This window comes from Typha angustifolia, chromosome 3 (genome assembly GCF_048772165.1).
Source record: "Typha angustifolia cultivar Huaian chromosome 3, ASM4877216v1, whole genome shotgun sequence".
Classification (NCBI taxonomy): domain Eukaryota; kingdom Viridiplantae; phylum Streptophyta; class Magnoliopsida; order Poales; family Typhaceae; genus Typha; species Typha angustifolia.
The window spans coordinates 7,632,494-7,659,692 of NC_133241.1; the positions used below are offsets into that span (position 1 = coordinate 7,632,494).

General features: G+C 38.9%; 5 protein-coding genes and 1 non-coding gene across 8 annotated transcripts in view; 1 reads left to right on the forward strand and 5 right to left on the reverse strand.

Annotated features, from left to right (window-relative positions):
• Positions 1–6: 6 nt before the first annotated feature.
• Positions 7–79, reverse strand: TRNAR-UCU (transfer RNA arginine (anticodon UCU)). The gene has a single exon. It is a non-coding gene; the product is annotated as a tRNA-Arg (tRNA).
• Positions 80–4,024: 3,945 nt separating this feature from the next.
• LOC140758154 (uncharacterized) lies at positions 4,025–5,512 on the forward strand. Its single transcript, XM_073094227.1, has 2 exons — positions 4,025–4,441; positions 4,521–5,512. The coding sequence occupies exons 1-2, from the start codon at positions 4,088–4,090 to the stop codon at positions 5,091–5,093; spliced, it is 927 nt and encodes a 308-aa protein (XP_072950328.1). The 5' UTR covers positions 4,025–4,087; the 3' UTR covers positions 5,094–5,512.
• A 507-nt stretch (positions 5,513–6,019) lies between these two features.
• Positions 6,020–10,009, reverse strand: LOC140780224 (serine hydroxymethyltransferase 7-like). Its single transcript, XM_073125633.1, has 4 exons — positions 8,580–10,009; positions 7,516–7,921; positions 6,704–6,805; positions 6,020–6,600 (listed from the first exon to the last, which is right to left on the reverse strand). Exons 1-4 carry the CDS (start codon positions 9,588–9,590, stop codon positions 6,377–6,379), a joined length of 1,743 nt encoding a protein of 580 aa, XP_072981734.1. The 5' UTR covers positions 9,591–10,009; the 3' UTR covers positions 6,020–6,376.
• Positions 10,010–10,667: 658 nt separating this feature from the next.
• LOC140777901 (nifU-like protein 2, chloroplastic) overlaps positions 10,668–27,199 on the reverse strand; it is a 70,168-nt gene continuing 53,636 nt past the window's right edge. Inside the window, exons 2-5 of one of the 2 annotated variants that reach the window (XM_073122321.1) lie at positions 13,233–13,359; positions 13,025–13,115; positions 11,562–11,875; positions 10,668–11,075 (exon numbers count right to left, since the gene is read on the reverse strand). In XM_073122321.1, the coding sequence (XP_072978422.1) occupies positions 10,884–11,075; positions 11,562–11,875; positions 13,025–13,115; positions 13,233–13,337 (702 nt within the window). In that variant the 5' untranslated portion in view covers positions 13,338–13,359 and the 3' untranslated portion in view covers positions 10,668–10,883. Of the gene's footprint in view, positions 11,076–11,561; positions 11,876–13,024; positions 13,116–13,232; positions 13,369–27,199 lie in introns of those variants that run through there. The other variant, XM_073122312.1, reaches the window with a different exon arrangement.
• Positions 13,865–20,304, reverse strand: LOC140758121 (MLO-like protein 4). Of its 2 annotated transcripts, XM_073094162.1 has the most exons (16): positions 19,948–20,304; positions 19,804–19,861; positions 19,409–19,629; positions 19,212–19,328; positions 19,058–19,118; positions 18,863–18,954; positions 18,606–18,680; positions 17,424–17,509; positions 16,787–16,836; positions 16,652–16,692; positions 16,364–16,534; positions 16,230–16,265; positions 15,875–15,942; positions 15,236–15,296; positions 14,282–14,560; positions 13,865–14,200 (listed from the first exon to the last, which is right to left on the reverse strand). In XM_073094162.1, exons 1-15 carry the CDS (start codon positions 20,059–20,061, stop codon positions 14,285–14,287), a joined length of 1,527 nt encoding a protein of 508 aa, XP_072950263.1. In that variant the 5' UTR covers positions 20,062–20,304; the 3' UTR covers positions 13,865–14,200; positions 14,282–14,284. The 2 variants fall into 2 exon arrangements, with proteins under 2 accessions (XP_072950263.1, XP_072950262.1); XM_073094161.1 differs by having other exon boundaries at positions 13,865–14,560.
• On the reverse strand, positions 21,850–25,788 carry LOC140758185 (FT-interacting protein 7-like). Its single transcript, XM_073094271.1, has 4 exons — positions 25,238–25,788; positions 23,642–24,718; positions 22,498–23,532; positions 21,850–22,340 (listed from the first exon to the last, which is right to left on the reverse strand). Exons 1-4 carry the CDS (start codon positions 25,687–25,689, stop codon positions 22,049–22,051), a joined length of 2,856 nt encoding a protein of 951 aa, XP_072950372.1. The 5' UTR covers positions 25,690–25,788; the 3' UTR covers positions 21,850–22,048.

The following is a 27,199-nucleotide window of genomic DNA, read 5'->3' on the forward strand; positions in this document are numbered from 1 at the left end:
AACAAACACGCCCGGTGGGACTCGAACCCACAATCGCCTGATTAGAAGTCAGACGCCTTATCCATTAGGCCACGGGCGCTTGCTTTTCAGAGTCATTTCTAAATTAATATATTCAAACCCTAAATAAGCCTATTAGGTGGCTTCAATTTTAGCTTTTATTCGATCTAATGGTTATAAATTATATATGGTGTATATATATATATATATATTTCGAACTTATAGAGTCTGAGTAAGCCGACTTAAGCTCAAGACTGAGCTTGTAACTAATTTCGGGCCTAAATTAAAAGCTCAGGCTCATCTCAGCTCAAGTGCATCTCATTCTATTATAAGATCCTCTAAAAAGTGCTTAGCCTCAAAAAAAACTTTTTATGTCATAATTATTGCCGTCTTTTGTTTTTTAATGTTAACAAATTAGAAGTTTGAGTGTAAATCACAAACATATAAAGTTTCGATAAAATAAATAAATAAATAATTGTATTAACTATCAACCCTAATAACTATTATGTGTGGGAAGTGTCCATAAAATTAAGCTAATCTGGGGGCCTCCTTATTTGGATAACTGGGTGGCATACAAATACAAGATGGATATTAATATAATCACTAGCTTTGAAGTCAGGGAGGCAATAGAGTAGAAGACATTGGCACTACCACTACCACTACCATTTACCACTACCACTACCACTAGAAGTAGCACTCTCCATTTGACACTACTTTTGTGGCTGTCACTTCCATGGAGTGGCATGGACTTAATTAGCCTGGTCCTTGAAAAAAAATCATGCAAGGAGAACAAAGAACTAAGCCAATATAATAACAAATCAAACAACATTCCAATCATTAGCCATTGCTATCTTCTTCCACTTTTAAGTAGATATCTCATTATTTCATACACATCCAAGTGGTGATCTAAATTAAAGGTTTTCTTCTTCTTCTTCTTCTTCAATCTATTTTTGTATGCGAATCCTTTCGAAATGTTATATTTATTTGTGAAAAAAGAAAATTTATATATTGTCATCTTTTTAAGATGTTTGATGAAATCTTAACTATTAGTTAAGTTTGAAGGGTATTCCTTTAGAAACAAAAAACTGAATATTTTGAGAGAAAGAGAGAGAGAAGAGCAAATGGTAATATGATTAGGGTTGATAATGACCTTATTTGTTAATTAGTTGGAACCCGCACTAATCATGAATCATACCTAATAATCAAAAGATTAAGGAATGCAGGATCTACCAATATTTAAAACAAGCAACTAGCCCTTTTAATACTACACTTTGTGCATTGTTTAATTGCATATATATTCTCATTAGTACCCAATTAAGTCTCCAATGAGACCTTTAAGAGGCCAACATGCCTGTTCTCCTCCCCAAATCCAAGCATCCCATTCTCCAAGAACCCACGAGTTCAAAAGCAAAGCATAAAAAAAAATTGAAATAAAATAAAATAAAATAAAAAGTCTCCTCCACCTTAAAGCACCAAAGATTTGTAATAAGAAATTAAGGTAGATAGAGAGAAAGAGGCGAAATTAAAGAAGGAAGAAAGGGGGGAGTGGAAAGATTTGGATAGTGGATTGAGATACGCAAGTATAAAATGAGATCTATCACCTTCCATTCTCCTTCCCAAGTGATGACCATCTCAAGATTTTTCTACAAGCTTATGCAAACTTTTACCTTTTTATTCGCAAACATGATTACCCTAACTTTATTTTATATCACTATACCTCTTAAGTTCCTTTCCGACGAAACTATAATTATAAACTTTATTAGTAAAGATGACAAGATAACTTAAATAACTCTAGTTTTATTTAAAAGGGTTAACACTTTGCAAGATAAAACGACACAAAAAGACTATCATCAACTTAAAATAGAAAAGTTCAAAATGACATAGTTATATCGAACAAGGTTTTATAAGCATAAAGTGATTTTCATAACATAATAATAAAACTATCCTTCTCTACTAACTTAAGTTCTTAAGTTTTCAAAGTAATTAATAAGTTGACGGGCATGATGCTAAAACAATAAACTTTTAGAATAACCGGTGGGTGTTATGATATAAGATAAAAAGCTTCACATGATCAATTCTTAGTAGTAGTATAAGAGATAGATAGATAGATAGAGAGGAAAGCAATAGTAGTATAAGAGATAGATAGATAGATAGATAGATAGATAGAGAGGAAAGCAATGAACCACCCTCATCATTTGGTACATGATGCCTCACCCTATGATGGATCTTAGCACATGGGTTATTCAATTACTAGGTTGGTGTTGGTCCTACATACTAACTAACAAACGAGACATGGCCATGTTTATAAAATATAAGTACCAAGTTTTCTACAACCCCTAGCATGGAAAGTGACTCTCTCTCTCTCTCTCTCTCCCCCCTAGCCAGAATAAGTGTTTCTAGCTTCAATAGGAAAAAGGGGGGAAAGAAGGAAGAAAAAGAAGGAGAAGAAAAAGGAGGAGGAAAGGTAGATAGGAAAAGAGAAGCAAAAGAAAGCATCTATATATATATATATATATATATTATATATGTAAAGAAAAAATTCCTTTGTTTTTCTCTACCCTATCACTTGGTCCCAGCACAACAACGGCGCCGTTTTGAGAAGATTCCTGCCAATTTGGTCAACTTGAACAGGGGAAATACCAAATCTCAATCTCAATTATTTAGTAGAAAAAAGAATCCATTTTCAGTCAAATTTCTTTTAGAAAAAAATATATGATTGCCTTTTTTTTATGGGCAATTTTGCTGAAAAGTATTATAAATATTATGTTTGATGGATAAGAAGTAGAGAAAGAATGCCATAATTTCCTAGAAGTCCCACCAGTCTATGTGTTAGGATTAAAAAATATAGAGTGAAAAATGAGTTATTCACTTCCTTATTATTAGTCGTCTTCTCTTATTTAATTTTGTATTTAGTAGCTAGAAAGTGAAGTTTAAAAAATTAAGAAAAATATAGAGTTATTTTTAGTTGGTAGGTCGGTTATTTAATTAATTTTCTACAATTAAACATTAAAAGTAGAGAAATTTTTCTCACTTTCTAGCGATCATTTCTCATATTTGTTTGTATTTACCACATGTTATAATTAATTATAATAATTACTCAGAGTTATTGATGGATTAAAAGCCCATACCATACATTAGCATGTTAATGATAATAAAAGCAAATATATATAATAAAATTTTCAAACATTTATAAGAAGAAAGAAAATAAGAGATAATGAGAAGATTTATAAACCCCTACAAATGGAATAATCATAATTGCCGAGAATAAAAATGATTTGGGATTTATACAAAAGCCCACCTTACTTACTTATAGTTCTACTTTAAAATCCTTCTAAAACCGGTTTTCTTGCTCGGTACTGATTTATCGGTATCAGTTCTAACACCGCATGTAAAAAAAATATATTAATTAAGAAAATTAAATTATGTGCTCTTAACTTTCGAGGTGCACATTCTTTTCTTCTGTTAAGATTTCTCTCTCTAAATATAATTAGACCTTAATTATAAAAGATATCATTTAAATTTAATTCTTTACCTTTATAAGAGAGGCTTCAATTTAAATTTGATTTTCTATTTCTATCTCTTATCAAATGTTAGATTAAATCAATTTTAAACTAATAAAAGATATATGTAAGTAATTAAGAAATAATCAAAGAGAAAATTTAATTAAACTGTCATCAAATTAATTACAAAAAATATCAATAATCTTATTATGATATATATATATATATATACATCACTCTCCGTTTAAGTATACATATCTTTTATTTAATAAATTATAATTATCAAAAAATAACCTGAAGTGAAGAGTATACATATAAATATGAAATAAATAAATAAATTGACGATCTATATGCAAAATAACTTGTTAAAGAGTGACAACTTAGAAATTATAATTTGGTGTTACTATTATACTGTTAATTATATTAGCATTTTTTTTTTGTTTTGTTAGTAAGAAAGATAGATAGATATGAAGTGCATTAAAGGAGTGTGTGTGTGTGTGTATATATACACACATATGCTGTATATAATTCCCCTCTCTCCCTCTCCCTCTCCCTCTCCCTAACCTTCATCATTTCTTCTCCTCACCCCGATGAAGCCTTCTTCCACCTCCACCAATGGCTTCTACTCCTTCCTCACCCAAAGCCTCGACGACCTCGAGTCGTCCTTCTCGTCCTCCAAAGGCTTCATGTCCCTCCAGTTCCTCCAAAGGGTCGTCTCCCTGCTCCGCTCCACCCACTCCCACCTCACCAGCTTGGTCCAAGACCTCCACCTCCCCGTGGGGGAGATGTGGCTCGATGAGTACATGGACGAGAGCTCGCGTCTGTGGGAATCTTGTCATGTTCTCAAGTTGGGCATCTCTAGAATGGAGGGCTACTGCTCGGCCTTCGCCGACTTGGTCGCCTTGCTCGAGCACGGGGATTCAAACCCCCAGTTTGTACGACAGGTCCTTGCTGGGTCTTGCTTCTTTCTCTTCAAAAACCAATCTTTTACCTTAAAGTTGGGATTTCTTTTAACGGATGCAGGTAAAGCGGGTGATCTCAGTTTGCCGAAGAGAAGCCATGGGAGTGGAGGAGGAGAACAGGGTATTGGTGGAGACTACGATTGAAGCCTTGACTATTCGGTTGGACGAGAAGGTCCCAAACGAATCGAAGCTTAATGGGTTCAATGGATTCAGGGGAGTTCTCTTTGCAATGAGGAAGGTGAGCTCCTTCCTCCTTCTAATCCTTCTCTGGGGAATGGTTTCTTGGTGCTCTGCAAGTTCCAGTAGAATGACAACAATGGAGGGGTCACTTTTCTTTGGCTATGGATTCATGGTTTCCATGGGGAGATTGCAGCAGAGGGTGATGGAGGAAATGGGAGGGATGGAGGGTGGATTTGGAGTCCTCATGCATGAGTTTAGGATGGCAAGAAAAGCCATGGATGAGCTAAAGGTGGAGAAAGAGGGTGTTGGGGGATGTGACAAAGTTGAGATCTTGAAGGGGTGGCTTGAACTGCTAAGCTCTGGAACTGAGGGTATTATTGGGCAGCTTGATGACATCTTTGATGAGATCGTAGAAGGGAGGAAGAAGCTCCTGGATATATGCAGTCATAGGTGAAGGAAGACATGGTGGTAAATACTATGGAATGGAGGTTAGTGTTATGGTCTCTTCCTGCTCTGGTTTTGCTCAAAGTTGAATAGTTTATAGAGCTTTTTGTTTACTTTTCTTTCCCCAATTCCCCTCTTATTCCCAAGTTGGAGAGAGAAGTGTGGTTTTTAATGAAATGATGGTAAAAGTTGCACATGAGCACAACAATATATGGCATGTTAAAAGAAGAGGTAAGTGTCACATCCAGACCTTCTTGCCACTGTTTTGAACCTTAACAAGAAATGGTACACATATTGGAAGGTAAAAAATGATGGACTTTTCTGCTTGTGCTCCTTTAGCTTGTGATGGCTTCCTTCCTTTCTCCCTATCTTTCACCATTTTAGACAGGCAGAAAAACATAAATGAAAAGGTGGCTGGGAGATACCTTTGGTCCTTAAAAGAGAAAGATGGAACTGTAGTTGAAAGCTTTTGTCCAACTAATTTGTTAGGTGTTCAGTGTACCACCTATCTTTCATATTCAATGGTTCTAGAAAAGAAAAGGAATCCTATATATGAAAAGATTCTGAAACAAATTGGAGAAGTTTCTGGACCTCTCTAAGCATAATCACAAGGTAGGGCAGTAAAGCTCATAAACACCACATTACGACCTCCACTTATCCTCAGAAGAAAACAGGAAAGCATGCAGTATAGATTTTTCACATATCGTATAGATTTCAAAATCTATGAAACTGATCTACATATTGATAAGCAAAGAACCAAAGACAAGGAATGAAATCCATCAACGAAGATTCAAGCACCAAAGGCTTAAAATATTCCCTATGAGGCAATAGAAGATAACTGTTAAATGTTGCTAGCGAACACACTATCTCATATTAGATCAAACCAATTTTTTTACTTGGCATTCGATTGATAGCAGCTTTGAACTAAAGAATCACTTCACATCATGCCGAGGAGAATTGTACATTCAAGCAGCACGACAAAGATTTACAGCAATCTTAATCCCACAGTATACTCAATATAAATACAAGTGGTACAAAAATGACCTCATATAATATATTTACAAAGTAACTGGAAGTATGTGTTGTATCAGGACTTAGCGTAGTTTTGTATGAGTAGCATTATGATATGTCCAGTACAAAAATATGCATGTGTCAGAACCTGTGCAGTAAGAAAGAGCTTCCGATAGGCTGAAAGCCTGTAACTTAGGATCAGTCAGGTGGTAGGATATGCAAATTTAGCAAGATGGTTTGCATGCTGCTCACAAGCTGTTCATGCATCAAATCACAAGCTGTTCATACATCAAATCCCGGCATGGCAAACTGGGATGCGAAAGTCTCCACACAGTTTCTGAGCGCAATAACCTCTCTATTGTTCTGAAGACTTTTACACAAATCCTTCTGTAGCTTCCCCTGTTCCCTCTGCACAGTGCTAGCTATCTGAGCAGCCCTTAGAAGAAACTCTGCAATTACTTCAAAGTCACCCTCTAAGCAGCCTCTTGTTGTCATCGCAGGCGTGCCTAAAGAAAGAAAAATTACAGTGCTTTAATATTCTGAAGTCTGAGACACCCTGAAACTGCTTTAGAGGGAAAAATATAAACTTATACACTTGTTGGAGTTTACCTATGCGGACTCCTCCAGGAGATATAGCACCATTATCACCAAAAATTGGGGTTTTATTCACAGTTATGTGGCATGCCTCACAAACCTTCTCAAAGTTCTTTCCTGTCAAAAATCACAAAGGAGACCAATTATGCCACAAGTGAAAAGGGCTTTTAAAAGAAAATAGTGCATCAAACATTTCAATATCCTATGACCTAAGGAAGACTTGGTTAAATAATTGATCTTTGGGAAACCATATACTGTGCGATCTAGGTAACTTGTGAGACATGTTCACTATACATCATCATTCCTAGGACTTGAGCTATAACATTCTTGATCGGTAATTGGCTTGTAGAGCACTGCATCAAGGCACATATAGAGTGGATCCACCATTATTTTTGCCAAAATACTAATTAAAGTGGGGGACCAAAAAGATTCTCCAGTGAAACAAGATAGAGTGATGGGAATGGAAAAGGGAGGTGCACTAGAAGTTCACGAAGAACAAAAGAGCAAATTCCATGCTTTTCTCTCTTGTATAAGAGATTGTCTTCTATGATCATGCTAGTCTCCAAGAAGAAAAAAAACTACATGAGGTAATCAGTGTGAGAGCTGCTTTCCTAAACTGAAAATTTAAGCCTGTAGTATTTTGTTAGCATCTTATGCTGTCCGCATTTGCCTGAATAAAACACTAAGATTGAGCAACTGCCATATAGATTTGATCCAAGACAATCAGATTGTTTCTCGGCTTGCTTAGGCTCTTGTAACACGAGTTACATTATTGGAAAAGGTCTTTCAGAGTGTAAAAAGTCGTACAGAGACCAAAAAATCTATACCTGTTAAACCAAAAGTTCTCAGATCCCAAAGCACCAAATGATTGTCTGTGCCTCCTGTGACTAATCGACAATTTCTTTTGAGCAAAGCAGATGCTAAGGCTTGAGCATTTTTCTTGACCTGCTGAATATAAGCTTTATAATCAGATGTAGCTACTTGCTTTAAAGCTATTGCCAAAGCAGCAATATGGTTATTGTGAGGTCCCCCTTGCAGTGATGGGAAAACAGCAAAGTTGATCCTGTCTTCAAAATTATATTGATCACTTTCGTCTGTTTGACAAAATGAAAACCCATTCTTCCTTGGTTTCTTTCCTTTCCTAAAAAAGATAATTCCACCCCTAGGACCACGGAGGCTTTTGTGAGTTGTTGAAGTAACAATATCGCAATAGTCAAATGGATTAAGGCACTCCTGCACATGGCAATTCAAAAATTAGCACTTTCAATAATTGAAATCTACTTCCACATGCCATAATGGTACTTTTGACAACCAATTAAATGTTGACATGTCAATATGTCATTATGATAACAAATTAACAATAAATGTTCTAACAAATGCCCCCAAGGCATTTTTTTACAGTTTAATAAGAAATCTAAGATATACCACTCTTTTTTTCAAAGTGTTTCCACATCTATATTCATATTCAGAAATTTGGAATCAAATCAGCTATGGGAGTTCTTCTATGATTTTGATTGTTCAGTTTGAACCTAATAGATCTCAGAACAAAATTTAGCATGTCTTTTTTGTTCAGATAATCTCATTAACTGTTAAATTTTTGTTTGATAAGATTTGAAATTTTTTGAATCCACGTAGCTATTTTATCAAAAATACTAAACCAGGCATTAATACATGAGAGGAGAAGGAATGATCCCGCAGAAAAAACTTGCAACTCCTATGGTTGTTCAGTTTGATCAGGTAAGAGAAAAAACAAATTAGAAATTAATAAATACTAAAGTGAGAATAGAACAAGTGCATATTGCAAACCAAGAAATATCCATTAAGCATCATGGTTTTCTTTCAACTAGTAAATCAGAAGAAGAAATTCAACATGCCAAAGAGGAAGTATTACCTTGGCCGCCACAAGCCCGCTAATGTGGGCCATGTCACACATCAGAATTGCTCCACACTTATTTGCAATCTGCTTAAACCGAGCATAATCCCACTCCCTTGGATACGAGCTCCCCCCACAAATAAGTATCTTTGGGCGGTAATCCATTGCCTTCTCTTCAAGTTTATCATAATCAATGTACCCTGTCTGTGGATTAACCTTGTACGACAGACTCTCGAAGAATATTGAGGCCCCTGAAATCTTCTTCCCACTTGGCGTGTTGTACCCATGGCTAACATGCCCGCCTGAAGGTGAATCTAACCCCATGATACGATCTTTTGGCAGAAGCAGCCCTGTGTATACCGCAAAATTTGCAGAGGTACACGAATAAGGTTGCACATTCACACCCCAGAACTCGGGATTGAGATCAAACGCCGCAAGGGCGCGCTGGTGGCAGAGCCGCTCGATCCGATCGATATATTGATTACCGCCGTAGTATCGGGCTCCCGGCATCCCCTCGGAATACTTGTTCGTGAGGTGACTCCCTAGGGCATCAAGAACTGCACGGCAGACGAAGTTCTCGGAGGCGACGAGCTCGATCCCCTTCACTTGCCGTTCCTTCTCCTTCTCCATGATGCCGAACACATCTGGATCGGCCACGGAGAGGGGTTGGTTCCCCCAGGAACGCACCGCCGCCCTGCGCGCATCGAGATCTTGCTCGAACCCCGGTCTCTTCGAGGGACGAAGCGAAGAAGAAGAGCAGGAAGAGGGGGAATCGGCCCTCCTCTGCCTCTTGAGGGACAACGGGTAGCCAAGGAAGCTAAATTCCTCTTCCTCTTCCTCTTCCTCTTCCTCTTCCTCCTCCTCCTCCTCTTCTACCTCCCTCTCCTCCTCCGATTCCTCCGAATCGTCTCCGATATCTTCCGTTCTCCGGTTCAGGAGCTGAAACGGGATCAATCTAGGGTTCCCTGGTGCGACATGGGCGTGGAGAAACCCAACCGAGAGGTTCGATTGTGGCCGTGTAAGATCCATTTTTCAAAAACTAAGATGCGAGAAAATTACTAACCCTAACCCTAGAGGAGATCGGAAGGAGAGGAGCAGCAGTAGCAGCAACAGAAGCAGCGGCAACAGCGGCGACAACAGCGGCAGTAGAAGTACCGGAAGAAAGATTTGGGAAGCGATGAGGAAGAGAGGCGAGAAGCTTCCATCAATGGCGGAAATAGTTGGAGAGAACGCGAAGGGAAAGCATAGCGATATAAATTGGAGTAGGAGAGGATGGCGAATTAGATAGCATGAGCGCGATAACTCGCGACTTATCGTGGAGGTAGTAAACTTGGGGGATGAATCGGGACGGGATTGTGGGTTGTATTCACTATTCGCGATTATGCTATTTTTATTTTTTTTTATGCCAAGGAGCGCTACTGACCCGTTAGCTGCGTCGGAAGCAATGAGATTACAGAATTCTTGGGGGCGGTGGACATAGTCTTGCTTGCGAGATTCCTTGTATAGAACCCGCAATGGTGGGTGGATGCATTCATACATTATCCTGTCCAGGTTAGTTCTGGTACTCCAACCCGTCCCCTCATTTAAGTAAATATCTTGGAAATTTGGACCGGGTTATTTTTATCTTCACTCCAAGTTAAAATAAACTATATTTTTTTCACCCTAAGTATATTCTAATTTGAAAAACAATTTCAAATTTGAGATTTTTCTGGAAAAAAGTTTTCAGAGTGGGACTGGATAAGATCTTTTAGTGGACTAAAATGAGGAATTGGGTAATCATATTTTAAAATCTTAGTGGATCATACAACACTCCAGTTTTTTATTTTTTATTTTTTATTTTGGCAGCGGATGTAAATTAAATAAGATCACATAATTTCAAGATTATCTTCTCAGAATTTAGGTAAACGTCAACAAAGTAGTCAAACCAATTGCAGAAAAATACCAAGTTTTTCTTAAAAGAGAAAAATACCAAGTTTTTCTTAAAAGAGAAAAATACCGAGTTACCGATTGGCTTTACTCATAGATCTGCTTGCCTATTGAACCAATAAATATATTATACATGAGCAAAAGATAAAGAGGGTAGGAAGCACAAGGAAGAAAACAAGATGGCATACAACTCGTTCTACGATGTACAATATATGCTCAAAGTAATCACAGACGTGTATGAATAAATTTGAAACTTTTCCAAGATAACAGCATATGTAAAAACAATTGTATTCCTTGTAACCTTCTAGATTAAACTAAAAACGAGCAATTATACATGAAGTTTACTGCACGAGACTACTGGAAAATACAGGCAAGATTTCTTTACCCCGATTATTACTACGATAAGAGCTGAACTGCTGCAATGGCGGGGATCTTTTCGCGGAGCTTCTGAGTAAGTGCGACTCGGACAGTCATGACCCCAGCTGCTGGGCCTGTAAGTCGGACTTTTATAATAGGCTCTTCGATGCAAACAAGCTCAAGCTCGCCACCACCTGTTCCGGTGAGGTATGGCCTAATCTCATCAAGCACCTGAGATCAATTCAAACAACAGCATGAAATATTTTCAAATGCGGAAATTTGTAACTATGGAAAAATCCACCATGGTATCTATTAAGGAAGATATGATAGTCAAGACAGAGTCAGTGAAGTGAAGTACAATGAAAACATGGCGGTTGTGTATTTTCTAACCCCTCGACGTATTTTTGGACACTGATGTTTTCAGTTAATTTCAGAATCCGTACTTTTCTCATTGAGACTTTATTATCTAAAACAGTCTCCACATGTGTTATGATCTGCCTTCAATCTTGTAGCTGCAGTGAGTTGACTATGCCTAGAGACAGTCCCACAAAGACCAAAAATATTAATTTGGAATACTTAAAGCACTAGAACATACAAAAGTTGTATAGAGAATTCATGAGTGTAGAGAAGAGTTCACGAGGGAAGAGAAATAGGATTTCGAAGGAAAAGGAAAGTAACAACAAAGAATGAGAAAATGGAAATATACTGATTAAATACCTTTTCAATGTTCTCTTCATTCAGCTCAAGACCTGTCTCCTCATCAGTAATTGGTTCAACTGCAACAATTTCAGGAATTTTCTCCATTAACCTCCGTTCAATTCCCATCTTCATCGTCATCACAGAGCTTGGACAGGATCCGCATGCTCCCTGCAGCTTCAACATTACAACATTTCCATCAATCTCATGTAATGCCACATTTCCTCCGTCTGCTATAAGGTATGGGCGAATTTCATCCAAGACTGATTCCACATTTTCTGCAGTCAGCGGCAATTCAACTGCCGAATCTGGAGTAGCAATAGCTTTAACCATTGCTGCAAGAAGAACAAAAAGGAGAGTCCCAGATGATTATCAGGAATATAACAGAATCAGCTATAAAAGCCCTCTCACAGTATAGAAATATGATAATTCATTGTGTTGCCAACTTTTAACAAATTGGCCAGAACATTTACTTGATACTCAAACTTGTTTTACACCTAAAACTTGTCAATATAGTATTTCTCATAGCACATCCTCCAGCCTGTTATAACAGTTATCTATACCGAAGTCCAAGGAAACTGAGAACATTACTACCTTGGCTACGACATTTTATGATCAAACTACCTAACTTCACTTGTCCTGGTATGCTGTTTAGATCTTTGACTTGCATGTGTCTGAGATATGACTTACAGAATTGACCTAATTGTCATTCTCGCTCACCCAATCCACCACCTCATTCACAAATCCTCCATGATTGATATTAAGTTTCATGAGCATACACTCCAATCAATTACTATAGAGAACTCTAGATGCCAATTGTGCATAAGAAACTATTCTCTCACTTGATTTCATCCTCTGAGATATAGTTATAATTCATAGAGGGTTCATGTCATCTTGATAGCTGGTAAAAGAAAATTTTAAAAAAAAAAGTTATTATGATCTTTCTCAACTTCAACTTGTTCTCCAACCAAGAAAAAACTTCGATGTTTTAAATTATGAATGACAAGAACAAGTTTTTATGTTTTTTTATCACTTAAGCATGTCAGTATGCAAAGGCAACTTCTGACGTGGAGGACAAATGAGCAGCTGCTAGGATGGTTAGCTAGATTGAATGTCCACAATAGGATGTTTCCCGGCAAGGGAATTCTAAAAAGGAGGGCAACCAAGAAATAAGCCTAAGAGAATCAGGAAAGCCAATCTGTAAATTTAAGGGCATGGATAAACTAATTGATAACAGCCCTAAATCCACAAGATAGGGTAATCCATTCTTTTTGAACTAGCAAGTATAGTATATGCACAAGCTCTCAATAATCTGCAAGGGAAACTGATATCAGATGAGAAAAATTGAATCTTACAACAGAATCGAAATCCAAAATAGGCGTCATCTACGAGAAATTTACCTATCGCTCTCGATTAGGATTGTTTTTGTTTGTTTTTTTTTTTTCCTAAAGAGCCCAGACGACAAACAAGACGAAAGAACTCACCATGGCGCCTCCTGGATCTTGAAGCTAATCGAGGCGGCGAAGAGATCCCATGCGGAGCGATTCGAATCCCCGTTCCCCTAAAGCCCGAACCCTGCGATTACACAATAGATTAGCAAACAACAACATCCATAGTTCGATAATTCCAATCGGACAGGAGAAGGAGGCAAAAGGGACGAAACGAGGGTAAGAGAGAGAGAGAGAGAGGGACCCTGGAGGAGAGAGAAGGGACGGGAAAGAAGGAGGAAGAAGACGAGGGTTCTGGAAGCTGCGCCGCCGCGAAGCTGGAGGGATGATTCGATACCACCGTTTGCATTTTTTTTTTCCCTTTTTCCGTTCTCTCTCTCTCTCTCTCTCTCTCTCTCTCTCTCTCCCCCCACTGGCCCCTGGCTTTCTACGCTTCGATTCGTCGACTCGATCTCGCCGCTCGCCTCCGTATAGTCTGGCGGTCATTTTATAGTTGCGTGACCTTCTTTTCTTCTTCTTCTTCTGAGAAAATCTAGTCGGTTGTATAAACCGCTAAAAATTTGTATCATGATACAAACACACTAACACCCCATTTTGTAATCCCCTAACAGTGGAATTTAAATAAATTTTGATATATGTAATGAAATCCAATGATTTGCACTCTGCTTATGAGATCTTATATGATGATCTGAGATCGTATTTATTTACATTCTTAAAATAAGGAAAGAAAAACAGAATAAAATGATACATGAGGTAAATCTGCAACGAAATTCGTTCACATAGTATGTAATAATAATAATAATAATATATCAAGCACAAGTATTGCTGGAGATATTGACAAATACTAGACTATACACCATTGTAATGAAAAGCAACTAAGAAGAAGAAATTAGATCACATTGAACAGGAAACAGTATTCAAATATAAGGTGATACAGTCACTTCCTTGAAATCCAACATGATCCTCGAGTTATACTTTACATCCTTTAAGTTAAAGGAGAGCAATTCTCACAGTGCCTTTGTCATCAACCACTGCAATCAGTTTCATTTATAATGGCATCGGAATCTTTCACCTTGCTCGTTGAGTTAGGAATGGTGAATTGAAAATACGAGTATGTTAATAAAACGAAAAGGTTTCGGCACACTATCTCCATTGTTCTATGTACCATCTGAACAGTGATGTGAAGCTGGCTTCATGGATTTAAACCACTTCCTGGAAAAAATGCTTGGCTTGTTGCTGACTGCATGTTGTTATGATGAAGTAGTTCATTTAGTGTTGAAATCAACGACATACCAATTAAATATCAGATTGCTCATGTTCCGTTTCCTCGTCAGCGAGGTCTGCGGCTAGGTCATCAAGGGAGGTTCTTGAAATGGTTCTGGACAAGGTGCCGACCGTGTGTGTTTCATCTGTCTCATAGATGGTAGAATCCAATGAGCAGATCGATGTAACCGTGCCCGTTCGTGACAGAAGTGGACCACGCTTAGACTTCTCTTTGACTCTCCTGCACCAACTATGAAGCGACTCCCTAACACTCTCAGATACCAAAGATTTCTTGAACCTGGATCCCATCTACAATAGAAGCATTTAACAGATATCAGTCCCCTTTAGCAGAATAAAGGACTAGTGTCCTACCATGGCATATTGACATGATATTATTTGGTGTGTCCATGTTAAAGAAAAACCGCAAGATCTCGTAATGCTCAAAAGTTCACCAGTAGTACATGAAGAGCTGAATTAGTTACCAAGTTTGGCAAACAAAACATTTCTAAATCTCTACCAGGTTTGAAGCTCATGTAACATATTCACATATCTACTAGCAAGTATAGTTCCCTGTTTGTGAGTTCTTGATACTGCAAGAGAGTACAAATAGTATCTGTTTCAGAACCCATTGAAACCAGAAATTCTTCTGAATTACACATTTGATGGGAAAGGCTATTTGTGAGAAATAAGAAATTATGTGATGTTTCCGACGATGCATAAGAGCATGTGTGATCTATAAGGTATAAAAAATGATGGATACAAATACAGCTAATGAAAGGCTAATCGGAATATGTACCACTTGTATGCGCTGAAAAGAAAACCATATTAGAAAACCATCTATTTTTTTAAGTGACTAGAAGCAGTGATTTTGAAAAGAAAACCAAATTAGAATATGTAAGACTTGTCCGCACTGAAAAGCAAGGACAATAATTTTAAGGAGAAAAGAAGCTAATAAACTTGGGTTACTAAAAGTTCAAAATAAACCTGGGTAATGATCACATTAAGTGGTAGAGTGCTATAACTGCACCAGAACTGAACCAGTATCCTGAAATCACCAAGCACACACATACGAAACAGATTAGCAACCATTCAAACCCAAACTAGCATCTCATTTTCCTGTGTACCCAAATTTAGATCAAAATTAACAATAGTAGAAAGCTTGGCAGCTATTCCATTCAATGAATCTTCTAGTTCACTGAACAATTGGACACCATCTTCCATTAATTCTGACATATAGCAATCTCTTATGACTGCTACTTTGGACTTCTAGGTTACATTTACTTGTGTTAAAGAGATCTATATCATATCACATTACAAAGAAACCTTATTCTTATTGATCGATGATCAGTGTATTGTCATGCTTCTTCTAGGTTGAACTGTATAACAAAAACTTTACGTATGATTTGAAACTACCAGTTAAGAACATCTACTGATTGCAACAGAATAATTTTTTCAATGTACCATTGAGGCACTCTCATCAAAGGCCCACAATGAAATAACCAATTATAATGTTACCATCAAGTTGCAAACAAACTATTTCTTTAACGTCAAATGCTTAGGCCAAAGGATTCAAGTACCCTCTTCTTGCTAAAGGAATACATGCTTAAGAGGCCAAAGACATACCCTGAAACCACGCGTATGACAACCATATAATGGTTCTTCATGAAACATGACTGAGCACTTAATTCCCACTGTAAGAGCCAACCTCTGGTTAGATATGAGCAAGCATACAGTGTATGAATAATAGGATAAGTAGGTTATCTGTTCTTCATGAAATATGACTAAGCACTTAATTCCCACTGTAAGAACCAACCTCTGGTTAGATATGAGCAAGCATACAGTGTATGAATAATAGGATAAGTACGTTATCTTTCTCATTTATTGTTACTCCAGCAGATAAAATCAAAAATAACTGATGCTACTTCTGTATAGTCTAATATAAGATATGGTAACGAGCAATAAGCAAATGCCATCTTACCAAGGACCAAATAAATGTTGCCATCTCGAATGCATTCTGAATGCAAAAGAAAATAAAAATCAGGATAGAGACAAGAAAGAAAATGTTATATGACACTGCAAATCAGATGAGGGATTTATTTACATCAGCATTACCTGAAATGAAATAAATTGTATAAGCCACAACAATATTTCAGGTTTTCCAAACCAAAAGAGATCATCACGAGGCTTCAGCTGTGTCCCTACACATGGACCTGTTGCCTCAACAACCTCCAGAGCTAATTTAGCAACGACATGCTGAAGCTTGGAGCCGACCAGCATGACCAACTTTCATACATGTTGAGAAAATATTGACAAGGAAGATAATCAGATATTAAAAAAAATGAGAAAATGAAATGGAAAGAACATCTATTCTAACTAAAGGCAGGGGCAATAAATGCTTACAATAACAGGGATGAAGGATAACCAAAAATAGATATTAAGACCTGTAATCAGGAACAAAACAAAGCAGCTGGAAAATCAGAGAGATATTGCATAAACTGTCAGAAAAGAAAGTATTTCCAAACAGATATAACTCACCATGAACGTTAATAAAAATGCACACTATTGCATACAACCAGAGTGGCCAACTGAATATCAAGAAGACATTCTTATGTGAGGAGACATTTGAAAAATAAATCAAAATTCAACGATATAATTGAAAAGAAAAAAAAATAAGGCTACTGCTGAAAGTAAAAGAAAAAAAAAGATTTCAATCAAATAACAAATTATAGAACTAGGAAGTAGAGGATGCAGTTTAGGTCAACTCTAACTGAAAGGTAAGAAAAGGGAAAGAAAACACAAAGTAACAAGGAGGAAAATAGTAAAAGAAAAGGAGAGATTCATGACAATAAAAGGGTGAAGATCTCTCGACAGGAATGGTTTATACTATATAGCATAGTTCTTTTTTTCCAAGATTAAATAAGGTGGATAAGAGAGTTCTGAAGTGAGAGTTCGGAAGTACAAATAAAGGGCGTCAGCATCATCTATTGCTTTAATTGTTCACTGACAGGTATATTAAATGCTAAAAGACATGAAGGAGTAGTGTAATGGTTTCTACATGCGTAAAGTTTTGTGGCACAAAACAATATTAGAGCTACCTCTTGAATAATCAATCCACATGAATTGAAAAGTATAACACTTAATCTCCACTATAAAATGTCTTTAATGTATGTACCTGATACCAACACTTCCATGATAATCATCTTCCATGCTCCGCACAATGTATTTGTGAAAGTCATAAGAATGTGGCAGCTTGTGATTCTGAAAATGAACAAGAATTCAAGTAAATCTAGTAAATGCATCAAGATTTTGGATTGTGCATGTGGGAAAGATCTCATGCAGATTTCAAAATAAATTATCCATTTCCTACTCACAAGATTTCAAATTTACAAGCAAATTCTAGTCAGAATTGTGGGCAGGCAGGGCAATACACCACATTTTTACAAGGTGTGATTGAATGACACGACTGGTACACATCTTATATTCCCAGTGATACACACAGACCAAGTTCTGCTAACTCCTTGGACAATTAACCTTGATAATGGGGATCAGCAGGTTTCGTGGAAATAGCTGACTCAAAAAACAATTTTCCACCATTTGTGGACATAATGACAGTACAATCGGCTATCCCATGCATACTTCCCAGCAGAACAAACCTCAGAGGAACACTATGAGACCTTGGTTTATCATTAACAAGTATCTATCTAGATTACTATATAGGAGGTCCTAAACAAAATAGTATCGTTAGTCAATTATCTAAACCCAAAAAAGGCATGAACATATGCGATCATGCAATCAGTTCGGGAATGTGGAAAGAGACAAAGAAATGGACAGAGGAAAGTTAAGAGAAATAGTCGTTACAACCTACAGGGTACAATACAATAGTCATCATAATTTATAATACAATATAAGGTCAGACCAGGTCACAAGATATTCTATGGATAACTAGTGAAAGATATTCTATGGATAACTAGTGAACTATAATGAAGCTGGTGAAAACTCAAAAGGCACCTATGGGAAAACTGATCGTTATAATCACTTCATAGATAAATGCTGAGGCCTGTGCATGCAAATAATCACAATCTAAAATGATATCAAACCACTTATACTGTCTTTCATCATCTACTACTTAAAATAAACAATATTATAGGATCATCTCGCCCAAGTAACAACAAAGTGGGTCCAGAAAATCTTATATCCCTTCCTTCACTCCTCCCTAAACCAAATAAATAGTGAGTTCCAAGTTAAAGTCAATATGGTTGCTACTGAGTGTGTACTAGTGGTTTACAATTACCTACAAAAAAGAAGCATTCTATCAAAAGGATCATAGTTGACTCAGAGAAACTTGGATGCTTACAGTGATGAAACCCAAGCGCAGCGCCATGTAATCGGACTTTGCCATAGAGCCCTTAAACTGCCGTACGAAGCAAAGCTACATACATTGTACTATATCTAAGTCAAAGGTATGCAACAGTAAAAATGATATAAAGGAAGAGCTTAAAAATGATAAATTATTGAGAACGACAAGGATCCTCATAATTGGTGATTGGAGATCATACAGACTAGTCACTGTCAAACAGGATGTAGGTTGCGCAGATATAAAAGGTAACTTACCATCCAAATAAGAATCCTGTTATTGCTCCATGGATGAGACGCATGATGAAAAACAAAGGTGGATTGCCTTTTCATCATTTTGTTCCTCCTAGCTAACAGGAGGCAGAGTGGTTAGCATTTGTCACATTTGATTAACCACAAAAACTAATAGCCTAATTCCTTGTTAGCTTTATGTTTCCTCAAATATGATTTTACCTTGCAAATCCTCACTAGATAACGGATATGCTTGGTTCTCCCACTTTCTCCAGCTATATATCTGAGTAGCAGCAACGAAGGAAGTCAAACTATCCCATGCAAAATCTAATGCAAAATGCAGCATAAGCCCCAAATAAGACAAGAACCTTTATACCTTCATCATAGAGAGAACAACCGTGATGAAGCTGTACAACACATGCGTAATCCCAAGAATAAACAAGAAGCGATGCAGCTGCTCAAGTCCTTCAAGTGAAACAAACGGTTCATGACCCTAGAATCATACGACCCATCAGCACACAAAGAATCGATAGCTACACTACCACAATCAAATTGAGACCTCCATCACCTGACCTCGCTACACCGATGAATCGACCCACCGAACACCGATTTTGCAAGCGCGGTCTGATTCGAAACACCGGCATCTTCTCCATGGCCGACGAATAAATCCTCCAAGTCATGCTCAGAGCAGGCAAAGAACCGACTCTCGAATAGCGACGACGGCACGCAGATTTCCGAGATCCATCTCGCGCTCTGGCTCAGCATCAGCGATATGAGCCCGAGCAACATGAGCTCTTTCGTTATTTTCGTTGCGGCAACACAACAAACAAGTCGCGATCAATAACCAAAAAGAGAGAGAGAGAGAGAGAGAGAGAGAGAGAGAGAGAGAGAGAGAGAGAGAGAGAGAGAGAGAGAGAGAGAGAAAAAAAGCCCAAAAAGTTTTTCTTTTTTTCCCCCTCAAAACCCACCTTCTCGAATCTTCTCCAGAGCAGCCAACATCGCCTTCCTCTTCGTCTTCTTCAACCACTACAATCGAATGCAAAGTTAAAGAACTCACCACAGTCTCGAAGAGATACTATAAGAAAAAAAGGGGAAGGGGGGGAAGATGACACCTTTCCGAAGCGGAAAATGGAGCGCTCGACCAGGAAACAGACGGCGACCATGGCTGTGGTGACGGTGGCGACCGACCACGTCGGCGTCTCCGCGAGCGACCGGCCTTCTCCCATACACTTCTTCTTCTTCTTCTTCGTCTTAATCTTCGTCTTGTTGAAGTGAGGAGCACAGCAGTAGCAGTAGCAGAGTGAGATCGAAGCGGCGGGCGAGGGAATCGAGGATGGGATAGTTTAAAATGGATTCTTTTATTAGTAGCAGCTCTTGGATCGCATCTGGAATCCATGAGGGTAGGAGAGCACATGGAGTGGCGTGCGAGATTGGAGACAGCGCGGTTAGAGATGCGAGTGAAGACGGTGCGTGCGATGCTGCTCTGCTGCATCATGCATGGCCGAATATGGAGAAGTGAAAGGTTTTGGGTCGTGGGTTGTGGGGCCTACTACTTCGAAAGAAAAAAAGAGTAACACTACAACCCATTATTGCTTCTCTTCAGAAAATATAAAAAGGTTTAAAGTCTCCATTTAATTTTGTCAGTAATTGAAGTTTAAATGGTTACTTAATTTAATATCCATATTCCATTCCTTTATTATTAAATTATATCACACTCGAATTGAATTCAATTTTAATTAGATAATTCCTCACAAATAAGGACGATAACCAGAAGGCCATTACGAACCCAGGGAACGATAGCCAGATTCACCTTATCCAATCTATATTTATTCATTTTTATTTTTTTTTAAATGACGAACATATGTATTAAGAAAGCTCAGCTTCAAGATATAACTATCCAATTGGCAATAAAAATATCCATTAACCAAACACACCGATTATTTTTTCACCATCAAAAAGATTATAACAGCATCCGACTAACAGATTAAAGGAGAGGTCACCCTCGCCTCCACCTCGTCCACAGATTCCGAGGCAGGAGACGAGATAGTCGTAGCAATATCCTTCCCTTTGTCTTCAATGGCCTCCATAGATTTCTCGATACTACTCTTAGTGCTCGCTTCGACGTTCTTGACGGCATCCCCTTCGCCGATGATAACGACTCCGATAACGTCGAGAGAATAAGGGTGACGGATAAAAAGAACGTATATATATATATATACTGTTTTTGCATGGTTTCTGTTGGAGTTGTTGTGAGTTGACACGTTGACAGATGGGCTGAGGAGAAAACGACACGATCGCATTAGCTGCCACGTTAAATTATCACAAGGCTAAGTTGATACTCCGAATAAAAGAATGCGAACCAGGGGACAGAACTGAGATCATGGAGATAGTGCTGAGTGTTATATTTGAGGATTTAAACGAAATGATCAGATTGGCATTATAAAATAATATGATGCAAATTACTTTCAAGGGTGCAGTTAAAATCTACACATCTAAGGTCAACGATAACATCACAAGAAAAAACTTCAGGATTAACTAAGCATGTCGAAATATATTAGAGAGATCATGATGGGATAAGAAATAATATTACAACGAGTACAAACAGCAGTCGTAGGAAAGAAATGCAATAAGGGGGAATTCTATTCACAGATTATTTTAAAGTAGGACTGAATCAGAATTATAACAGAGTTGAAGTGAGCCTAAAATAAGTTTAACGATCCAACAAGAAGGACAAGATATGACAAAGAAGAGCATGGATGAGTCTGTAATTGAGCTATAAGCACAATTACAAACACCATATTTGGATAAGAAACGATATTTAGATCAGCCCAATGTAATTAATACACAGGGTAGAAATGCAACAGAGATAGAAACTGTCTTACAGATAGGATAAAATCAGGATTATAACAGAGTTGAGGTGAGCTTAAGATAAGCAAATTAGAAAGAAAAAAAGAAAGGCAATGCCATGAATGAGAATTGAGATCATTATGAGGTGAGTTTAGAATAAAGAAAAGCTTGACTAAAATTTGGTCAGGCTTCACCAGATACAAGAAGGTAACTTCCTTGGTTCATCTTCTACCACAACAAGTGAAGAATGTACAGAGGAATACATCTAATTTAATTTACAATTGGTTCTCTCTATATAACACAAACGTAAGTTACATAATTACATTTACACATCCCACACCACTAATTAATTTTGATACCCATCCTTCAAAAGACTACATCAGACAGAGGTGGCAACCTCCTGAAAAAATTAAAAGGAACAGAGGGTCTCTTGCTCCTAAACTTAGGATGCCTCAGTTGGTACAACCCATAGCCCATCACCAACAACTTAAATGGCACTTTATAGAACACAAAAACCAACACAAAATTCATAACAACAAAGATCATAGACGCTCGCGGATCCCTCCAGGTTAGCAACGCCTGAGCCCTCTCGCCCTGCGCCGCCAAATCTCCGACCACTGTCTGCACCCTCCCTGCCACGTGTCTCAGTCGGTCGTACCTGACAAAATGCACCCAGCTATGTAATTAACACACTGGCTTTGAACTAGTTATAACTTTTAATCCTTTTTTTTTTCGTTATAATTTTGTATGATATAACATCCTATTGTTATTTTAACTGACTAGAATTCAATTAAGCTAATTATAGTTGTGCTTACCTCTGCTTTACCACCTCCACCGGCCTCGACGACGGGATCACGTCGAACTCCTCGTCGAGGTCGTCGATGGCCACCTGCTCCGCATACGACGCCATCTGCGCCGGTCGCCGCGGCCGGTATCGGTAGTTCCACAATCCGATCACGAGCAAGTAGAAGAACACCGTGGGCAAGATCAACACTGGCATCCACGCCATTACCAAAAAGACCAAAATAACGAGACACGAGGTGATCCAATCCTTCCACTGCTGAACGCCGTCGAGCCAGACGGCGACCGCCTTGACGGTGGAGAAGAGCGCGGCGATGCGTTGCCAGTTACCCTTGCTCCTCCTCATGCTGAACAGGTCAAACTTCGTCTCGAGCACGTACTCCACCGCCTCCCTTCGCAGCGGCGGCTCGCTTCGGGCGAGCTTCGCGACGATTATATTCGCCGCCGCTTGCCTCAGCTCGGTCATTTGAGCTACCGACATCGGACGGGCGTAGTGTTCTTTAGGGAGCAACGGTTTCACGTACATCAACACCATGTTAAACCAAGCAGTGGACGTAAACCTCACGGCTAAATGGAGCTCTCCGGTTCTTTTCAACCCCGTAGGATGGGGCAGCAGCAGAGGGTGGTAGTGTGTGTACGTCTTACCGGACTCCAACGTCGACAGCCGTATCCGGACTTTGCCGACGGGATGGTCCTTGAGGTCGTTATCCTTATCACTACCGTTACCGTTAACTTGGCAGTTATCGAAGACGGCCACGGTTAGGACGGTGCATGGGTCGAACACCTCCCAAGTGTACTGCTCGTTCCATCTGGGTGCTAAGCTATTGAGGCAGGTTCGAGTCCGGATCCATTTGGGTCCGTACTTGGCGACGCAGTACGCATTAGCGGTGGCATCGTTGGTCTTGCCGTTGATTGATATCTTCACAGGAAGAAGGTTTCTCGCACTGAGTATGCCGACGTCGAGGACGCCGACGGCTGGTTTCCGGAGCTGCTTGTTGGACGGTCGGAAGTCACTGCTGTACTGCATCACCTCGTCCATGACATGGTATCTGATATGAAGATATACATCATACATATTGTATAACTCTATTTATTTTTTTTAAAACATAAATATATATAAAAAGATAAGGTGTTAACTTCTGCAAATTTTAACATTACCTGGTATCATAATATACTCTGAGTTGGATCTTGCCTTTGGAATCACTGTTGCCGAGCTTGAACCACTTAGCCGGCATCTTTTGGTGACGGTTACCAATAGTCCCTATCTCCTTCTTGGCCAGAACGAGTTCACCGAGTGAGACGTCCTTGTTAGGTCCAACTCGGTCGAAGACCGAGACGTACAACGGCTCGTCGAATGGCTCCCGTGCCACGAGAATCTTTTCCTCGTTCTTCCACGTCGGATTCAACGACCTGTCCGGCGAGAGCCTGGTAAGCACGGTCTGCGACTCGTGCCGGAGTCGGACGTACACCTCCGGGTTGACTCGGCCCGACTCCGACGGGGCCAAATCCTGCGCCGCGAGCACATCTACGCGCAGGTAAGACAGCCGAGGGGTAAAATAGACTTTTGACTTGGTGGTATGGACCCCTTCGAGCGAAATATTATTCGCATCCGAATGCCATGCCTCGGGATAGGCCTCATCCGCCTGCGTCCCATTCCAAACCGCCATCATGATAGAGCCAGCTGTCATCTCATTATTCTTATCCGATAGCCGGTACAACATCGGGGCTAACGGGCTATCGGGTGGGACCCGGGTCTGTACGTCCGTGAGGTTAATTACTACTTTGCCCACGAAGTCGTCCCTAAGGATGTCCTTGTCCATTACGACAACCTCTAAGGTTTGGGCGTGGATGTGGTCACCTGCGAAGGCGAAGACCTGGTTCCATTCGGGGTTTTTGTTGGCGACGCGCTTCTTAGTCTCGCCGCCGTAGTTGCCGACCCGGACTTTGACGTAGGGGTCGAGGCTTCCGGTGGTGATGTCCATGGGCGGGAGGTCACGTGCTTTGACCACGTGGACGAAGAGGTACTGCATCTGCTCCACGAGGTCGTACGTCGTGGTGATCTTATCGCTGCTCTTTTTGTATCCTATCCACGCGGCCAACGGTGGGTGCGTCTCCACTAGGTCGTGTTCGGGCTCGGGCTGCGCTTTCTTTACTGGATCCTCTACGGTGACGGTTTTAGTGGAGCTTGCTACCGAATTGTACACTCTCGGGCTCTTGCTCGTCTTGACGGAATTCCTATTAATAGTAAACAGAACGAAAATTATACCACTATTAGCATATATATCCCAAAAAAAAAAACAAAGAGATGAGAAATATTCGAATAACACCTTATATTTAAGTAATTCTTTTTATTGATACTTTGTTTTTAAGCTATTTCTAATTTGATCATCCATTTTTTGCTTATTAACTCCATATGACATCCCAGCCTGTTCTGACTAAATTTTGATTTATTTAACTTTATGAATGAAATTAGTAGAATATTCATGAGAAACTTTCTATACTTACCCGTATTAACCACAGTTAGTAAAATATCCTTGAGAAATTTTTATTAAGGATACTTTAGGTAAGGAAATTTTAGAAAACAAGAGGCATTTTTTAGGTATTTTAAAAGCTATTCTCTGTATTTCTAACATATTATTTTGATACCATTTTGTTACGATCGATTAGTTTAAGCTAACTCTAGTGTCAATAAAAAAATATTAAAATAATGTAGGGTGTTATTTAAAAATTATCCCAAAGAAGATTTGAACTTACTTGTGAATAGTGGAGGGATAAGTGGTGGATGAGTGAGTTATATCCGAGCGAGCTGGCGAGTTAGTAACAGCATACAGCCGGATAGCAATCTCGCCGCGCTTCTCGAGGGGGCAACGGAGGAGGGCGGCGTCCGAGCGTGAAGGCGAGAGGGAGGAGCCGGAGATGCTGACGTGGCCAAGTAAGCTCCGTCGACTTAAGATCAACGAGGAGAGAGAAGTAGAGTTGGTGTAAACAGTGATTTCCACGGCCAAGCTTGGGAGGTCGAGTGGGTCGGCGACGTGGAAGACGAGCGTCTCGTTCCATGTCGGATTCGGGTCGTTATTGGGTTTGGTTTGTGTCCGTTGGGCTTGCCCGGCTAAGCTTACTTCTACGTAGGTGCTTGGTGCGGTGTTTGATCTCTTCTTGTTGGGTTTCAGGTCTCGAGCTTCCACTATCTCGACTGCCACCTTCATGGCTTCTTCTTCTTCTTCTTCTTCTTCCAATGGATTGAATGTGGAAAAGAGGATGTAGCTGTGATGGAGTACCAGAAAGAGAGAGAAAGAGAGGAAGGTGTTGAATTATAGATAGATTAGTCGTGTATATTAGTATATCTGCGTGCATGGTTACTTGTACAGTTTGGTTCAACAACGACCCATTGATATGAAATTAAGTCAACTTGTAGTCTAATATTCATAACCGAAATAATCCAATTTTGCCGTCGGCTGGACCAGCCTGGTATTCAATTTTTGTACAGGAAATAGAAATCTTGAAGCTAATTTTTTCTCACGTTACACACTATATTGTGTGTTTACTGCGGTTGAATTTATTTTAAGATCAAATTAAACACATTAATTTTTAAATTAGTTAAACTTTTAGGTTAGTTGGTTAGTTAATATATAATGAAAACAATAATAAAATTTTACAATTAAATTTAAAAAAAAATGGTCAAATAAGAAATAGTGAGAATGCGACATGTACCGAAATAAACACATAACGTAAAATATGAAATGAAAGAATAATAAAAGGGAAAAGGATAAGGACATCATAAAATACAGTAACCTCATGTATGACTACCTGAAGAGAAAACATATATCAATAATATAATATTAACCCAGAAATTAAGATCTTTAATTAACTATATTGACTCAAAAATTAAGGTCTTTCCAAAGAAATATTTTCTGGATAAGTATCAGGGTCTGGAAAAGGACCTGATCACTCTCATTATGTTTCTTGTAAGACCCTGGAAACTTCGTATAAGACAAGATTAGCTCATGCAAAATATTTAAATTTGCAAAGATGGAGTGGCTACATCTCATGAAAGAGAAAGATAAGGTCCTTTTAAACTTTGGATGCATATTTAGTCCTTTTTTTCCTTAAATTTTCTATGGGAAATACAATATTTCTTTATATATCTTTCAAAATCTAATTTTGTTTGCATGAATACCTATATTTCTAAGTGAAAATATTAATAATTTTAACATTGGGAAAAAAATATGCAACAAAAAATAGTAATAGGTTTGAAGATATCGATGCAAAGAATTGCATTATTTTATTATTCGGGGTTGGGATGTAATATTTGGCCATACTAAGAGGGTGGAAGTGTAAATTAGCCGTATATTTGATTTTCGAAATTTCTCCTCCATTCCTGGCGCCACATAATTCCTCCGAAGTCCGAACCTTTCTCCCCTCCATTTCTCAAGCTCCGTCGCCGGCGCCTTTGCGTTTCTCTTCCTCTCGACCTCCTTTCTCTCTTCTAGTATTCACCTCTCTCTTTTGGCTCGGTCGATTAACCATCGCCATTATTTCAGATCTCCGTAAGATTCGTACCAACTTGACGCTAGGGTTCCAATCTTTTGCTTCTCGGTAAGTTTTTTTTCCTTTTGAGTTAATCAGCATCGTATATTCGTTTGGGAGCACAAGATCGACGCACATGCGCTTCAGTGTAAGTAAATTTCTTGACCAAATCGTACAATATTTTTCGAT

Coding starts and splice junctions, on each gene's coding strand:
- LOC140758185 (XM_073094271.1), bottom strand. CDS start 25,689: ATGAAGGTGGCAGTCGAGATAGTGGAAGCTCGAGACCTGAAACCCAAC. Junction 24,719..25,237: donor TATCCCTCCACTATTCACAA/GTAAGTTCAAAT, acceptor TACTATTAATAG/GAATTCCGTCAAGACGAGCA. Junction 22,341..22,497: donor GTGGAGGTGGTAAAGCAGAG/GTAAGCACAACT, acceptor GCATTTTGTCAG/GTACGACCGACTGAGACACG.
- LOC140758121 (XM_073094162.1), bottom strand. CDS start 20,061: ATGGGAGAAGGCCGGTCGCTCGCGGAGACGCCGACGTGGTCGGTCGCC. Junction 19,862..19,947: donor CCATTTTCCGCTTCGGAAAG/GTGTCATCTTCC, acceptor ATTCGATTGTAG/TGGTTGAAGAAGACGAAGAG. Junction 18,681..18,862: donor ACAGGATTCTTATTTGGATG/GTAAGTTACCTT, acceptor CAATGTATGTAG/CTTTGCTTCGTACGGCAGTT.
- LOC140758154 (XM_073094227.1), top strand. CDS start 4,088: ATGAAGCCTTCTTCCACCTCCACCAATGGCTTCTACTCCTTCCTCACC. Junction 4,442..4,520: donor ACCCCCAGTTTGTACGACAG/GTCCTTGCTGGG, acceptor TAACGGATGCAG/GTAAAGCGGGTGATCTCAGT.
- LOC140780224 (XM_073125633.1), bottom strand. CDS start 9,590: ATGGATCTTACACGGCCACAATCGAACCTCTCGGTTGGGTTTCTCCAC. Junction 7,922..8,579: donor GCGGGCTTGTGGCGGCCAAG/GTAATACTTCCT, acceptor TGCCATGTGCAG/GAGTGCCTTAATCCATTTGA. Junction 6,601..6,703: donor TCCTGGAGGAGTCCGCATAG/GTAAACTCCAAC, acceptor TTCTTTCTTTAG/GCACGCCTGCGATGACAACA.